The sequence below is a fragment of the Macaca mulatta genome, chromosome 10 (assembly GCF_049350105.2).
Source record: "Macaca mulatta isolate MMU2019108-1 chromosome 10, T2T-MMU8v2.0, whole genome shotgun sequence".
NCBI lineage: Eukaryota > Metazoa > Chordata > Mammalia > Primates > Cercopithecidae > Macaca > Macaca mulatta.
The window spans coordinates 100,478,409-100,493,552 of NC_133415.1; the positions used below are offsets into that span (position 1 = coordinate 100,478,409).

General features: G+C 52.2%; 1 protein-coding gene across 21 annotated transcripts in view; it reads right to left on the reverse strand.

Moving 5' to 3' along the window:
• Positions 1–172: 172 nt before the first annotated feature.
• Positions 173–15,144, reverse strand: part of SULF2 (sulfatase 2) — a 131,395-nt gene continuing 116,423 nt past the window's right edge. For 4 of the 21 annotated variants that reach the window (XM_028828490.2, XM_077951965.1, XM_077951964.1 and 1 more), the window contains 10 exons: positions 8,947–9,175; positions 8,716–8,812; positions 8,063–8,157; positions 6,981–7,040; positions 6,331–6,500; positions 5,947–6,089; positions 4,645–4,768; positions 2,459–2,483; positions 2,161–2,214; positions 173–1,147 (listed from right to left, as the gene is read on the reverse strand). In XM_028828490.2, coding sequence (XP_028684323.1) covers positions 1,117–1,147; positions 2,161–2,214; positions 2,459–2,483; positions 4,645–4,768; positions 5,947–6,089; positions 6,331–6,500; positions 6,981–7,040; positions 8,063–8,157; positions 8,716–8,812; positions 8,947–9,175 — 1,028 coding nt within the window. In that variant the 3' untranslated portion in view covers positions 173–1,116. Of the gene's footprint in view, positions 1,148–2,160; positions 2,215–2,458; positions 2,493–4,644; positions 4,769–5,946; positions 6,090–6,330; positions 6,501–6,980; positions 7,041–8,062; positions 8,158–8,715; positions 8,816–8,946; positions 9,176–15,144 lie in introns of all 21 variants that reach the window. The other 17 variants (XM_015148804.3, XM_015148805.3, XM_028828495.2 and 14 more) reach the window with 6 other exon arrangements.

The following is a 15,144-nucleotide window of genomic DNA, read 5'->3' on the forward strand; positions in this document are numbered from 1 at the left end:
TGGTATACTATGAGACTTACCTGTAGTCCCTTGAAGTGTGGTAGACTTTAGTCAATCTACAACCATCTACTCCCCTTTTAAGAAAATCTTCTAAACCCAAAGGCATTTTCTTCCAAAAAGATGTTGACTGGTAGTATCTTGAATACTTTAAAAAAAACACACACCAAAAAACTCCCAAGAAATGGCCTTTTACAAAATGTCAAAGGTTTCTTCATACCAACTGCTGGTCATTGGCTGGGGTTTTGAACACTGTATGACAATACTTATACTACAAAATTTTTTTTACAAATACAGTTTCATCAAAACTTGGGACATACATCAACTTCTTTTCAGTACCTTTAAAAAAAAAAAAACATCAGTTCTGGGACATAACAAAGAAATACTAGGAGAAACGGTATCTGGACAGGAACAGAAATGTCCACAACTGCGAGGGATTTTCTTTTACACTGGCCACAGAGCGTTTATTGACACCACCACTCCTGAAAATTGGGATTTCTTATTAGGTTCCCCTAAAAGTTCCCATGTTGGTTACATGTAAATAGTCACATATATACAGTGAAGGCAGTTTCTTCAGAGGCAACCAGGGTTTAGAGTGCTAGGTAAATGTCATCTCTTTTGTGCTACTGACTCATTGTCGAATCTGCACTGTTTTCAGCCTCTCCACGTTGCCTCTGTCTTCTTAGTTCCTTCTTTGTGACAAACCAAAAGAATAAGAGGATTTAGAACAGGACTGCTTTTCCCCTATGATTTAAAAATTCCAATGACTTTCGCCCTTGGGGGAAATTTCCAAGGAAATCTCGCTCGCTCTCTTCGTTTTCCTTTGTGAGCTTCTGGGGAGGGTTAGTGGTGACTTTCTGATATGAAAAAAATGCATTTTGTGCAGCTGGTGAGGTATAATCCAAAGCAAAAGCAGGGGCAAAAATGGACTTCTTGAAGTTCTATCTGCTCCTGCTGGTTATCCTCCAGAACCTGCCATGTTGACTGAGAGTGAGTGCTTGCTTTCTCAGGCCTCCTGGCCAATAGCATAGGTCTGCTGGAAATCACCCACGTGGTTTTTCGTTGCCTGTGCAGTCAGTTGATGCCTCTGTGTTTTTGAAGGTCCACCTCTGTTGTTTCTTAACCTTCCCAGCCTTCCCACAGTTGTCCCCTAAAGAACGAAACAAACTCATCTTAGCATTTAGCTATCACGGTCTTTATCATGACTTCCTAATCAGTCCTATAGCTGAGGAAGCTTTGCTTCAAGGCTGCTGAGAATGAATATTTCTAGGTTACTTAGAAAGGGATTGCTACCACCTAGTCACCTCAATTTTTAGTTGTTTACTTATACACTCAATGCCTGGCAAGGATGGCATTTAAGGATCTGGATAGAATAGTGGCTAAGGAGATTGTGATATGTAAAGATTCTGTACCTTAATTCTAGAAGCACCAAAGAAAGGCTTAGGTGGCCTGTTACTAATGTCCTATTAAAGCCACTCAGGTTTATATGCATATAAAGGAATAAATGAGTAGACCAGAGGTTGCAAATGGCAGCTCACCAAGGAGGGTAGTTTGCCCACATGGTTAACTTAATGTCAAATGAGATGATAATGATAAAGAATTCTCACACATACCTGCATTTTTGGATTTGGTCAGTGAATTAGAAAATCTGGCAAACCTCAGCCCATTCCTGCGGGGAGCAAACTAGCCTGCTCCCTTTAGAATAGAGGTGAACTTTCCAGGTTGCCAGTCTCAGTCCCTGCCAGCCTCCAATGGCACTGGAGTGAGAGTCTGTAGCTGTAGCATGGGCTTTTTGGAAACCATTTAATGAGGCCATCCTACTGCTGATGTTGTATACCAGTTAGCACTTTTGCAGCCATAGCCTTCAAGATGCCTGGCAGTTTGTAATATTTAAATGCTTATCAACCTCTAAGTAATAGCTCAAGTTTACCAAGCACAGATTATAGCGAGAACAGCAGTGTACTGGACAAGGCATTAATGTAAAACATGAAATGGATTCAAGTGTTTTCTTAGGGAAAGATGTGCATTAGTACTTCCCCGCCACCCTCATTATGAGAACAAATGAAGGATGGTATGTAAGAAATGGCATGCAAATAGAATAGCATTGGCAAAATGAAGCAGTCAGAACCAGATCTCTATTTGTAAGCTGGTTCCTCAACTCACAGTGATTTGGAAGAAGGTCTCTTCATTTCTGGCCACTTTCGACGCTGAAACTGCCTAAGTTTTCAAGTGTCAAAAGGAGAATGAATGTTAACCATCACCAAGAAAGAAAAAGTCCCCAAAGAACTATACAAAGAAGGTCTCCTAGGTGACAGCTATCTTTGGTGGGTGATCCTGGTCTCGGGCAGACCAGAGGAAGGGCAGTGTCTCAACATAACAGGTGCGGACTCACAGAGATGAGACTGAAGGATGGGCCAAGATAGGAGAACTTTGTTTAGGCTTTAATAATAAAAAGAAATACCTGTATTGCTCATAGCTTCCTCCATCTTTAAGTCCTAAATGAAGGAGAAATAATAAAAACAGGAGCAGATAGTTTAGGCAAAGCTACCCCAACACACCAGAAAACCATCTTACACTTTTTTGTCATAATCCCATGATGTTGATAGTATTCCCTATTCAAGAGTAGACGGAATTATGAGGGGAACCTGCCCTAAGTCTCCTAGGTAGCCTTGTAGATTGCCTAAAATCCAGTCACCACGATCAGTTTCAGGACCCTGATGGCTTCATTCAGTGCTGACCTTAGTCATGGTGAGGGAGGTAGACGCGGGCCTGAACATCTGTGCTCCAGAGGACAGAAAGCCAAGAGCCCTGACCAAGTGCAGGAGGGAGCAATAGCTCATGTTTACCAAGCACAGATTATAGCGAGAACAGCAGTGTACTGGACAAGGCATTAATGTAAAACACGAAATGGATTCAAGTGTTTTCTTAGGGAAAGGTGCATTAGTACTTCCACGCCACCCTCATTATGAGAACAAATGAAGGGTGGTGTGGGCTCTGGGGAAGTTTTCCTGAGGACATGGCAGGATCGAGTGTGTGGGCTCTGGGGTCAGCCCACCTTGTTCACTTTACTCCTCCATAGAATGAGGATAAGAAGATTCACCTCAAAAGCTTATCAGCTAACACATGTAAAACGCTCAGCACACAGCCTGGCACACAGTGACTTATATGTCATTGCACTTTGATCACAAGAGTAGCAGCGCTTGAGTGGCAGAGGTTAGGAAGCCACTAGTGAAAATTCCAATCATATCAGGCTCCTCACCAGGAAGTATTAGTGCAACATCTTCTGTAAACACAGTAGCTCTGCCCTCTTCATAACTAGAGCTGACTGTGGCATCTGAATTCTTCCTCCTAAGCTGTGTGGCCATGTTCCTGACATGAACTCCAGGCGTCCTCCTAGACACAGTCCCTTCCCCAAGGGACTTCAAATATCAAAGGTTTTAGGCCACTCTCTCTCACCAGTAAGTGAACTTCATTTTTCTTTTAGCCTTAATTTTTTTTACTTTTATTTTTAGAGATGGGGCGACAGCTCTGTCTCCCAGGCTGGAGTGCAGTGGCGCTATCATAGCTCACTGTAACCTTGACCGCCTGGGCTCAAGTATCCTCCCACCTCAGCCTCCCAAAGCCCTGGAATCATAGGCATGAGCCACCATGCCTGGTCAGCTTTTTTCATCTTAAAATTTCTATCTAGTTGGCATTTTAGATTTAAAACTGCAGATTTTGTCCTGTCCCAAACAAAACTCAGGATTTACCTGGGACTCCTAATCCTGCACCTCCCATCACCATATTCTACTGGGGGGCTTCACCACCTGAATCTGAAATCCATCATCTTCACTGCTCCCACCTCTAGTCCAAGCCACCATCATTTCTCCCTGGATAACTGTGCCATCTTCGCTGTTTGCTCCCATAAAGTCCCATTCTCCACCTAGCAATGCCAGTGCCCAGATTAAAACCCTCCATTGGCTTCCTGATACACCTCAAATGAAATCTAAACTCTACCATGGCCTCTCACAGGGTAGCCTGATGCCCTCCTGCCACTCTCCACTGGCCTCAGTTGTGCTGGCTGTACCACCTAGGCTGCTTTCTGCTCCTCACACTTCAAGTTTCCTGGAACGCCAGCCCTCCACGTTTTCTCAGTGGTCGACTGCGTCCTACTCTTCAGTACTCAGTTCAGAGGTCTGACCCTGGTTTTATTAAGTGGTGCCTTTCCCCAGTCACACTGGATTCTACCATCCAGTTTTACTCTTTCCATACAAGCCAGAGGCCTCCCGCTGTGGACTGCTCTTCTTAGGACAACACCGGCTCCACACAAGTCAGCCAGGATGGGGTCATCTTTAGTCACCATGGTTTCAGGTCTGAGTTCTCAGGAAATGTTTGTTGAATGCATGAGTGAACAAAAGGGAGGAAATGAAACGAGGGAATTCCGTGTGTTTCCTGGACAGCTGATGCAGGTGTTCCTCTCTCAGGAAGCACAGCTTGTCAAAGGCCATCTGCCTGCTATGGACAGGGGCTCCCATGACTCGTCTGGAACTGCATCACCTCCCAAAGCCTGGTGATTTCGGGCTCATTCTTGGGGTAGACACCACCTCCTGAGTCCCTTCCTTTGGTTACCCTGCTCTCCAAAGGCCCTATGTTGCGGTGCCTACTCACCCAGGTCCATGTTTCGAGTCCGGGGGTTACACTGCTTGTAACCCTTGCAGCTCCTCAGCTCCATGAGCTGTACATGTAGCTGGTTGAGGACATCCCTGTCCAGTGTGTTCACTGCATTCATCAGCTAGTTGCAAAAAGGGTAGTCTGTCAACAAGGTAAGTACAGGGACTCTCCCCGTGCCCTTCTTCTACCAACCAGGGGACATATTTCAGGCAGGTGGAAGGTGCTAGGGGCTGGTGACCTGCTTACTCCAACTTCAACTTCTGCAAGAGCCAGCATTTGGAAGAGTTAGGTGACTTTTTGGCTTCGAGTCCCACCAGGTTCTCTCTTAATGAGAATGAAAACTCAGGAGAATAAACACCATGTCTGTCTGTATTTAATGTTGGAGTTCTGCAGCCACTAGTCAGGAGACTTCCCAAGCTCGGAAAGAAAGCCTTCCAAGTCTTGGTTTTATCAGCAGCCTTCATTCAGATTTGCAATCCTCCTGATTGCAAAGCAGCCATTTGATGAAAGGATGGGTAAGTGACTTGGGTTCTTGTGTAGTCTGGGAGCTACCGGTGACGGACTTAACCTACCCCTTTGGTAAAGTATGAGGGTGAACCTATCTAAGGAGAAAGACTGGACACCTATATAGTAATTAAAGCATTTGTGCTGCTGATATTTAAACATCAGATTTCATTTAAAAAATTATTTCAGGCTTTTCTTGAAAGGTCAAAGCCTGGGCAATACCAAGGCCACAGGACAGGAAAGCTCTAGTGCTGGAGCTCAGCAGTGACTGTCCCTGTACAAGGGCCCACATGTTCCGATGACCAGACATGTCACTGCTCCTTCTGGTCTTGTGTGGTCCTGAGCCACATGAGTCGTGTGTGTGTTTAGATGGCTTACTGTACGGAAGCACTTAGCAGAGTGCTTGGTGCAGTGTGTTACTGTTATATTAGCCGCGTGGTCCGTGCAGGCCCTGCAGTGGGTAATATCTGGCTTGATCCTACGGCTTGACAGTTTTAGGAGTCTTCACAAGTTCCGGCAAAGCCTGGTTGAATGCTGCATGTTAAGTTAGAGGGAAGAAGCCACATATATTACACACGCAGGGTGACGGAGGCAAAACGCAGGGTGATGGAGGCAAAAAAGGCTGATTGAACATGGAATCCCCCAATCTCAGCGGCTTCACAACTTACTCCCAGTGGCTCAGGGACTCAGTGGGACTTGGATAATTTGTCATGACTTCCTGAGGTTGGGGGGGTGCCTACCTGGCAGCACTGGGGTAACCCATACCCCCATCTCTCTAGCTCGGGTTGTCTGTACCTGGTAGGGGTCTGTGTTGAGATCAAAGTACTCTAGGAAGCCAGTTGCAAATTCACAGAAGAGGAAATTGTGAGTCTCGTTGATGGTCCTCATGCACCAGTACGTGTTATTGTTGGCGCTGGTGCAGGCACAGAAAGGCCCCACTGGCAAGGAAGAGAGAGCATGTCCTGAGTGCCTGCGGGAGGAAGCCCCATCTGCCAACAGTGATTCCCGTCAGGGACAGCCCCCGAAACCAGTTCATCAAATGCCAAGAGGCTGTCCCAAGCACTGTGGACCCCTGGTGTCGGGGACCCCCTTTCTGAGAGAGGTTTGAGTCACTTAAGTGGAGAAGTTTCTTGGCCCCCCGGGCCCCAGCCTGTCCACCTCTGCCCTGGGCTTGCTCACGTGTCCAGAAAGGCGCCGTCTGCCAGTGCTGGTTGTCGTGGGTGAAGCACGTGAGGCCTGGCATGCTGCACGTGTCGTTGTTCTGCAGGCGCTTGAGCAGCTTGCGGAGTTTCTTCTTGCGCTTCTGCTCCCGCAACAGCCACACCTTGTCCTTCTCTTGCAGACCCTTCCTGTGGGCGCAGAGGGCCACACACGCCTTGGGCCTCTGAGGGATCAGTGACCCCGTGTCTCTTCTCTTCCTGTCCACCTAGGGGCTGGGCTGAGGCTTCTCCAACAGCCATGGGCATAGCAATTCAGGGTTCCAAGTCCCAGTGCTGATCCAAGGCAGAGCCGGGACTAGAACCTGGATCTTCTGTCATTCTACTTTAACTCCCAAGGGGGCACAGAGCTGGGGACAGAGCCAGGCAGCTACTGGGACTCCTGTTGGCATCCCTTTCCCCTCCTTCCTGTGTCCTGCCCTGCTTGGTGGAGTTGCCGCAACCCCGTTTACAGTGTTGATTGGGAAATAAGGCCTCTTTGAGGGCCACCGCAGACTTCCCAGGGAAGGGCCTGGACTTCTTTCCTTTTCTTCTGTATTTTAGCTTAAGGGAGGGCCACCTCCTCATGCTAGGCCTCTGCATCTCTTCCCCAGGACCTTAAGCTGCCCTTACCTGAAAGGATGCAGACTGGAGCCTTTGTGCTTGAGGCGGCCTTTGTGCTGGGTGTGGTAGCTGTAACAGACCCCCCCAGCCCCAGGCTTCAGGAGTGGCTCAGAGGACTCCGCTGGCAGGTACAAACTGTGGTTTCTGGGACTCCCGTGTGTTGCTGCTGCCCTACTCCCCTGTTCCTCCTTCTGGGATGGTGGTGGGGAGGGTACAACCCTATCCCCAGGGCAGCAGGTACCTGCCTGGGTGGCTTCATTCTCCAGGCATGAGCCAGGACTCTTCCTGGGATTTTGCTAGACTTTAGAAGGTCGGGTTAGTTGTAATTTAGCCACGACTAGAAACTGGGCCTGGCTTTAGGTGCGTCAGCCTCAGCATCCTTTTTCCTTTCCTTTTGTGATGGTTAATTGTACACGTCAAAGCCTCAGCATCGTGAGGTTGGTTCCCTCACCGCCCTGCCTACTCACGCTTGGTCGGGGCCAGCACAGGGGAGCCTGTGTTTTGCAAGACTTTCTGGGAAGACGGCAGGGCTTCTGCAGCTGTGCTGTCCAGTGCGGGAGCCACTGGCCACAGGTGGCTACTTCAGTTTGAATTAAGCAAAATAAAAATTTCGGCTCCTTAGTGACACCAGCCACCACTTCAAGTGTGCACCAGCCATGCGTGGCACAGTGCAGACATAGCCCGTGTCCATCGGCACAGAATGTTCTACTGGACACAGCTGTTCTAGAGTTCAGTCCTTTGGGCCAGGGGATCCCTGAGCCGGGAACATGGACCTCAGACCACGTGGGGTATTTCTGAAAGGGCAATCGGCAGAGGCACGTTTCCGGCCTGGAGCCGGCTCTGCACAGCCAGCACGGGTCTCTTGCCAGCAGTACTGGAATCTGGGCGCCAGCCTGGCTGAGGAACGGTTCCGTGTGCCACATTGGCTGACAATAGGGATGTAAATTATGGATTTTTTTTTTTTAATGCCATGAGGGGAGAAGATTAAAAAAGATTAAAAAAAAAAAATGAAAGGGGTCAATCACGAGAGGGGATGAACTGAACTGTCCTGTAGGAGGGTGGGGTCTCAGATCCCTGTGCTACTGCCTCACCTGATTTTGTGACAGTCACATTCTTCTGGCCGCTTTTTCTTCAGGTGACCTCGGACTTCCCTCAGGTTCTTAATTTTGTTCTGCAGGGTTTCAATCTGAGGGAGGGGCAGGAGAGGAGGCCTTGAAACCTTTACGGCTGGACAAGAAAGGCTTGGCCTGGTGACCGCCCCCACGCTGCCGTGTCTGCTCAGCAGCGGCAGCCTGCCCTGCCCGGGCCCCAGGGCCAGCACCGGCATGTTTGGGTGGGGAGGACTTGTTCTGCCTGCTGAAGGAAGCCCACCTTCCCCTCCGGCCAGCCCTTGCAAGGGAACCGAGTCCTTTTCCTGGCCTGGCCTGCGGAGGAACCTGCTGAGCCCCGAGGGCGGCTCCAGTGTCTCCCCTGGGCTTGATGAAAGGCCTCATCATAGCGTAGACTTCTTGTAAGTCAAAAGGGGGACAACGTGGCTAAGCCATCCTCCCTCAGACAGACTGGGCAGCAAGCTGTCTCATGTTGGGACTGACGCCTATCCCTGGGTGGAGGAATCTGTGGGGACCTCACTTCACCTCTCCAGCCCCTTCCCTGGGTCTGGCCTCACTGCCCTCCCACCATAAGCCGGGGGTCCTGCCAGGCCCTTGGTGGCTGACGGCACGCTCCTCTCCCGCTCTCCACTCACCTCGTGGTCGATGTGCAACTTGTGGTCCTTCCAGGCCTGCAGGGACTTGTACAGGTCCAGGTCACACTGGACTGTATCGTTCTCTAGGATATAGCACCTGCTTGAGAGAAGGGATCACGTGTGGCTCAGAGGAGGTGGAGGGGGCCCAGCCCAGGGGCTCAAGAGGTGTGGGAAGCCCCTGCTGAGGTCTGTCCTGTCCCCTTCACCCTCGACTTCCACCTGGACACTCACCGATGTGTCACTTTAATGGGGTTGGCAGCTGAGTAGTCAGGAAGGCCTCCGGTGCCACTGAAGTCCCCTCCATCCTTGTCATCTTGGTCCTCAGGGGCCCCTGGCCAGTGCCGCTTGGTGAGGTTTCGGGGCTGGGCAGCATCACCCAGGCCTACGTGGTACACCCTGCCGTCCACCTCGATGGCCACTGAGCGGATGGAGCGACTGCGGGCATAGCTGGCCTTGTACTCTGTGGGCATCAGAGGGGTGGCGGGGTTAGGGAGGCGGGAAAGGCTGGCCAGGCTCCCTGGGCAGTGGGTCCTTCATTAAGATAGGGCCGGGCTTCCAAGCAGGAGGCTCAGCTTTGCCTGTGACCTGAGGGGTTGTGAAATCTACCCGCCTGCTCGGACCGCAGGGGAGGGCCTCAAGGCGATCACGCCGGCAAAACTGAAGTTCTGGAGCCAAGAAGCCACTGACTCTAGAGGATTTCAAGCAAGAGCTGCTTGCGGGTAAACAAATGGCGGTACATCATCTGTACGACGGAATATGCGACCAGAACCAGAAGTGAGGTTCTGATTCACGCTAGAGCGCGGATGAATGTCAAAAGCATGTTGGGAGAAAGCAGCCAGACACAAAGTGGGCTCATATTGTTACATTCTATTTATAGGAACTACCCAGAATGGGTAAATCTATAGCGGCAGAAAGAAGACTGGTGGTTGCCAGAGGCTGGGGGAGAGGGCAGTTGAGGAGTGATTGCTTTGTGGGTACAGGGTTCCCTTTTGGGGCGATGTTTTAGAACTAGGTAGAGGTGTGCAACACTGTGAACCTATTAAATGTCTCTGCATTGTATACAATTGTAAAAATGGTAAGTTTTATGTTATCTGAACTTCACCTCAATTAAAAAGGAAAAAAGTATCATGGATATAAAAACGTTGATTTAAACAGGGGAAAAAGGGGCCCTGCAGTGCCTGTCTCTGGGTATATATGGACGGGGACTGGGGAAGCCACTTAGCTTCTGTGAGTCCCAGGGAGCTGGAGGCTGCCCACCAGGTGGTAGGCAGGTGCCAGGTGGGCCGGCGACAAGGCCGAAAGGGGCTTTTGCATACGCTCCGACCCTGAAAACTCAGGCGTGCAGGCTGAAGTGACACCCCAGGTAGCCTGTATCTTCTATGTCTCAAAACCAAATCTGAGTTGGTGAGATTAAAGAAAAAGGGAGGTGGTGGCGGTGATGTAGGGATCCAGATTTCCAGCTTCCGGAAAGGAGACATGTCTCACAGGCCCACAGTTCCATATGGTCAGGACGGGCCGGAGACGGGCGGCCCCTCTGGCTGCCCACTGTCGTCCCTGTTGGCCAGAGCCCCCGTCACTCCTTTCTGTTTTAAATCTCTGCCCACCTGACACAAGTGTGGCCTCAGCATGCATGCACTGCAGTTGTCATTCTTCTCCAGATGTGCCTCATTTAAAGAGAAGGGCCTGGAGCCAGTTAGTGGCCCAGGTTTTGTTGGATCCCAAGTGACCCCAAGATGGTGACCAAGGAGGACCAGCTGGAGGCAGGTGGTGGCGGAAGGCAGTGGAAGAAGGAAGGAAAGGGCTCCCTTTCCCACATGGCCACTCTTGGGGGATGTTTTGTATCTTTTAATTCTCAGACACCTTGCATCACAGTCACAAGGGCCGAAGGATCCTAAGGGGAGAGGGGAGGCCTCCCCTCTCCGGCAAAGCCTTGGGCCTTTCTCCTGGGCACTTCCTTCCCTCGGTTGAGTCTCTCGACGCGTGTACACAAAGAGCCGAGGATGCTCCCTGTGCCGAGCAGGTCCTGCCCCGAGGCTCAGGAAATGGACCCAGCGTGTCCTCTTCACTCCTTTAGTCCCAGTCAGCTTATGAGTGAGTGGCGTTGTCTCTTTCCACCCTCCATCTCCCAGCTCTAGACTCAGGGGTCCCTAAACCATGGCCTAAGGGCCCAGGCCAGCCTCCATCTGTCTTTGCGAATACAGTTTCACTGGGTACAGCGGCTCGCGTTCACTTACACCTCTGCAGTTGCAGGGCTGAGTCGCAAAGCCCCCGACCTTTACTCTCCGGCCCTTCACAGCCGCGGTCTGCCGGTCCTGTGTGATTCCTCTCCTGTACCGAAGCCACACGACCTGCTCTCCCTGTCTCTCTCACTGTGTCCATGTCCAGAGTCCCGGAGGTCCCCTTCCTGCCACACCAACAGGGCATGGGACAGGACTTCATAAGCTGGTGGCCAAGAGCTTTGACTCTGCAATCGGATGGCTGAGGTGCAAACCCCTGAGCACATGTGTGGCCCCGGCGATTTGGGTAACTTCTTAGGATGGTGCCTACCCTACAAGGGCTCCTTGGAGGATGGCACGAAACAGAACTACTGAAGCATTCATGCCTGATGAGCTGGTATGGACCAGCTACTGCAGGGGGTGGGGACTCTGCCTGCAGCTGACGTCCTCACCTAAGGTGATGCCGCGCAGCCCCGAAACCTCACCATTACGCCCGCTCCCTGCCTTTCCATGCCAGTGACCCCCTGTGTGATGTGGCTGCCCGTGCCTACTGTGCTTCTCACCACTCTTGGCCACACCGGTCACCTCTCTGTGGCTGGGACCCCCCACACTCATTGTGAGTACAGGGCCTTTGTACCTCATCTTCCTCCTCCTCAGGACACTTGTTCTCTGGCTGGTCACAAGGCTTGCTCCTTTCTGTACAGGTGAGGATCACGGGGCCGCCGAGAGGCGCGGGTCCCGGCTCTGACATTACACTCACATGAGGATTCTGACAAGGGCTGAGCTGACTCTCGGCTACTTTTACGTATTTTTCTTTCCTCTAAGCATTAATAAGGGGGAAAACAGCTGAATCTCTCCCTGCAAGATGTTGTATTATTTAAAGATTATCGACTGTGCCACATACTGAAGCAAGGAGATGCTGGCTGTGTAATCCAATCTGGAAACCAATCATCCTATTCAGCTAGAAAAGTTAATGCAGTAGTTCCTAATCAGCTGGTGAGGAAAGGTACCAGAGGATCATCAGCTGGGAAGCGTTGTTTGCGGCAGTGGCTGGGCTGTTACGGAAAGAGACTTATCTGCTCCACGATGAGGACATTTGCTGCCTGGCCGGATGGCCCAGAGGAGACCACCGCGTCTGCCGTCGGAGACCTCGATCCTCAATCTCTAATTAGTCTGTGGCACAATATCATCCATCTTATAAAGGAATTTTTTTTTTTTTTTTTTTGAGACAGAGTCTTGCTCTGTCACCCAGGCTGGAGTGAAGCGGCGTGATCTCAGTTTACTGCAACCTCCTGTTCCCAGGTTCAAGCCATTCTCGTGCCTCAGCCTCCTGAGTAGCAGGGACTACAGGTGCCCACCACCATGACTGGCTCATTTTTGTATTTTTAGTAGAGACGGGTTTCACCATGTTGGACAGACTGATCTCGAACTCCTGAGCTCAGGCAACCTGCCTGCCTCGGCCTTCCAAGATGCTGGGATTACAGGTGTGAACCACTGTGCCCGGTCAGGAAGGAGATTCTGACACAGGCTACCATGTGGATGAACCCGGAGAACATTATGCGAAGAGAAAAAAGCCAGCCACAGAAGGACAAATACTGTACAATTCCACTTACATGAGGCCCCTAGAGCAGTCCAGCTCATAGAGAAGTAGAAGAGTGGTTGCTGAGAATGGGGTGGGAGAAGGGGTGAGAGCTGGGTGGGAGAGCAGGATGGGAGAGTGGGGTGGGAGAGCGGGATGGGAGAACGGGGTGGGAGAATGGAGTGGGGTGGTTAAACAGGGTGGGAGTGGGTGGGAGAACGGGATGAGAGCAGGGTGGGAGAACAGGGTGGGAGAACGGGGTGGGACAACCAGGTGGGAGCGGGGTGGGAGAATGCAGGGAGAGCGGGGTGGGAGAATGGGGTGGGAGGACTGGGTGGGAGAATGGGGTGGGAGGACTGGGTGGGAGCGGGGTGGGAGAACGGGGTGGGAGAACGTGGTGGGAGGACTGGGTGCGAGCGGGGTGGGGGAGCAGGGTGGGAGAACGTGGTGGGAGGACTGGGTGCGAGCGGGGTGGGAGAACGTGGTGGGAGGACTGGGTGGGAGCGGGGTGGGAGAAAGGGGTGGGAAGACTGGGTGGGAGTGGGGTGGGAGAACGGGGTGGGAGGACTGGGTGGGAGCAGGGTGGGAAAACGGGTGGGAGAACCGGGTGGGTGAACGGGGTGGGAGGGAGTGGGAGAATGGGGTGGGAGGGGGTGGGAGAATGGGGTGGGGGTGGGAGAACGGGGTGAGAACGGGGTGAGAGTGGGGTGGGAGAACGGGGTGAGAGTGGGGTGGGAGAACGGGGTGAGAGCGGGGTGGGAGAGCGGGGTGGGAGAACGGGGGGAGAGTGGGGTGAGAGCGGGGTGGGAAAACGGGGGGAGAGTGGGGGGGAGAGTGGGGTGGGAGAACGGGGTGACAACGGGGTGAGAGCGGGATGGGAGAACGAGGTGAGAACGGGGTGAGAGCGGGGTGGGAGAACAGGGTGAGAACGGGGTGAGAGCGGGGTGGGAGAACAGGGTGAGAACGGGGTGGGAGGACTGGGTGGGAGAACGGGATGGGAGCGGGGTGGGAGAACAGGGTGGGAGAACGGGGTGGGAGAACGGCATAACAGCGGGGTGGGAGAACGGGTGAGAGCGGGGTGGGAGAACAGGGTGAGAATGGGGTGAGAGCGGGGTGGGAGAACAGGGTGAGAACGGGGTGGGAGGACTGGGTGGGAGAACGGGATGGGAGCGGGGTGGGAGAACGGGGTGGGAGAATGGGGTGGGAGAACGGCATAACAGCGGGGTGGGAGAACGGGTGAGAGCGGGGTGGGAGAACAGGGTGAGAATGGGGTGAGAGCGGGGTGGGAGAACAGGGTGAGAACAGGGTGAGAACGGGGTGGGAGGACTGGGTGGGAGAACGGGATGGGAGCGGGGTGGGAGAACGGCGTAACAGCGGGGTGGGAGAACGGGGTGGGAGAACGGCGTAACAGCGGGGTGGGAGAACGGGGTGGGAGAACGGTGTAACAGCGGGGTGGGAGAATGGGGTGGGAGAACAGCATAACAGCGGGGTGGGAGAACGGGGTGGGAGAACGGGGTGGGAGAACGGCATAACAGGGGGGTGGGAGAATGGCATAACGGCGGGGTAGGAGTACGGGGTGGGAGAACGGTGTAACAGCGGGGTGAGAGCGGGGTGGGAGAATGAGGGGAGAAGGGGGTGGAGAACGGGGTGGGAGCAGGGTGGGAGAATGGGGAGACGACATTGAATGGGGACAGTTTTAGTTTTGCAAGATGAAAAGTTTGTTTAGCAGGCTGCACAGTAGTATGAATATAGTTTACACTATTGAACTGGATACTTAAAAATGGTTAAGATGATAAATTTTATGTGTATTTCGCCATAATTGTTTTTAAAACAACACCTGAAATCTATCAGACTTTGGCTGTCCTTAGGCCAGAGAAATGGGCTGTGTGGGAAGCTGCCCAGCCCTAGAGGGCACATTTCTAGCCGGCGGACCCCGACGCTTCCACACATTTTCAGGGCACAGGCTCATTCCTGTTTGAAAGTCAGGCAGGGACCATTCTTCCTATTTGATGGTGGGAGCTGAGCCTCAGAATGGTGAAGTGATAGCCCAGGGTGGCGGCCAGGCCTTCTGGCTGGGTCTAGAAGAGCCTGTCTCCACTTCGCCTGCTCCTTGGCTTCCGCCTGCGCCCTGGCCTCCGCCTGCGCCCTGGCCTCCGCCTGCCTGTCCTCTCCCCGGCCCGTGCCGAGCATGAGGTATGAAGGTGTAGACCCTTCTTTAGCTGGATGAGGCTTTTCCCCACTCAACTAAAGTATAGTCTATTGTTCTTCAGGGTAGTTTATTTTTTACTTTTTAATTTTTTTTTTTTTTTGAGACTGAGTCTCTGTCACCCTGGCTGGAGCACAATGGTGTGATCTCAGCTGTCTGCAACCTCTGCCTCCCGGGTTCCAGCGATTCTCCTGCCTCCCACACCATCACGCCCAACTAATTTTTTGTATTTTTAGTAGAGACGGGGTTTCACCATGTTGGCCAGGCTGGTCTTGAACTCCGGACCTCAAGTGATCTGCCCACCTCGGCCTCTCAAAGTGCTGGGATTACAGGTGTGAGCCACCGCGCCCAGCCCAGAGTAGTTCTATAAAGTCACCACAAACACTGCACTAACTAATTGAACATTGAACCATGGCTCCTAGGGGAAG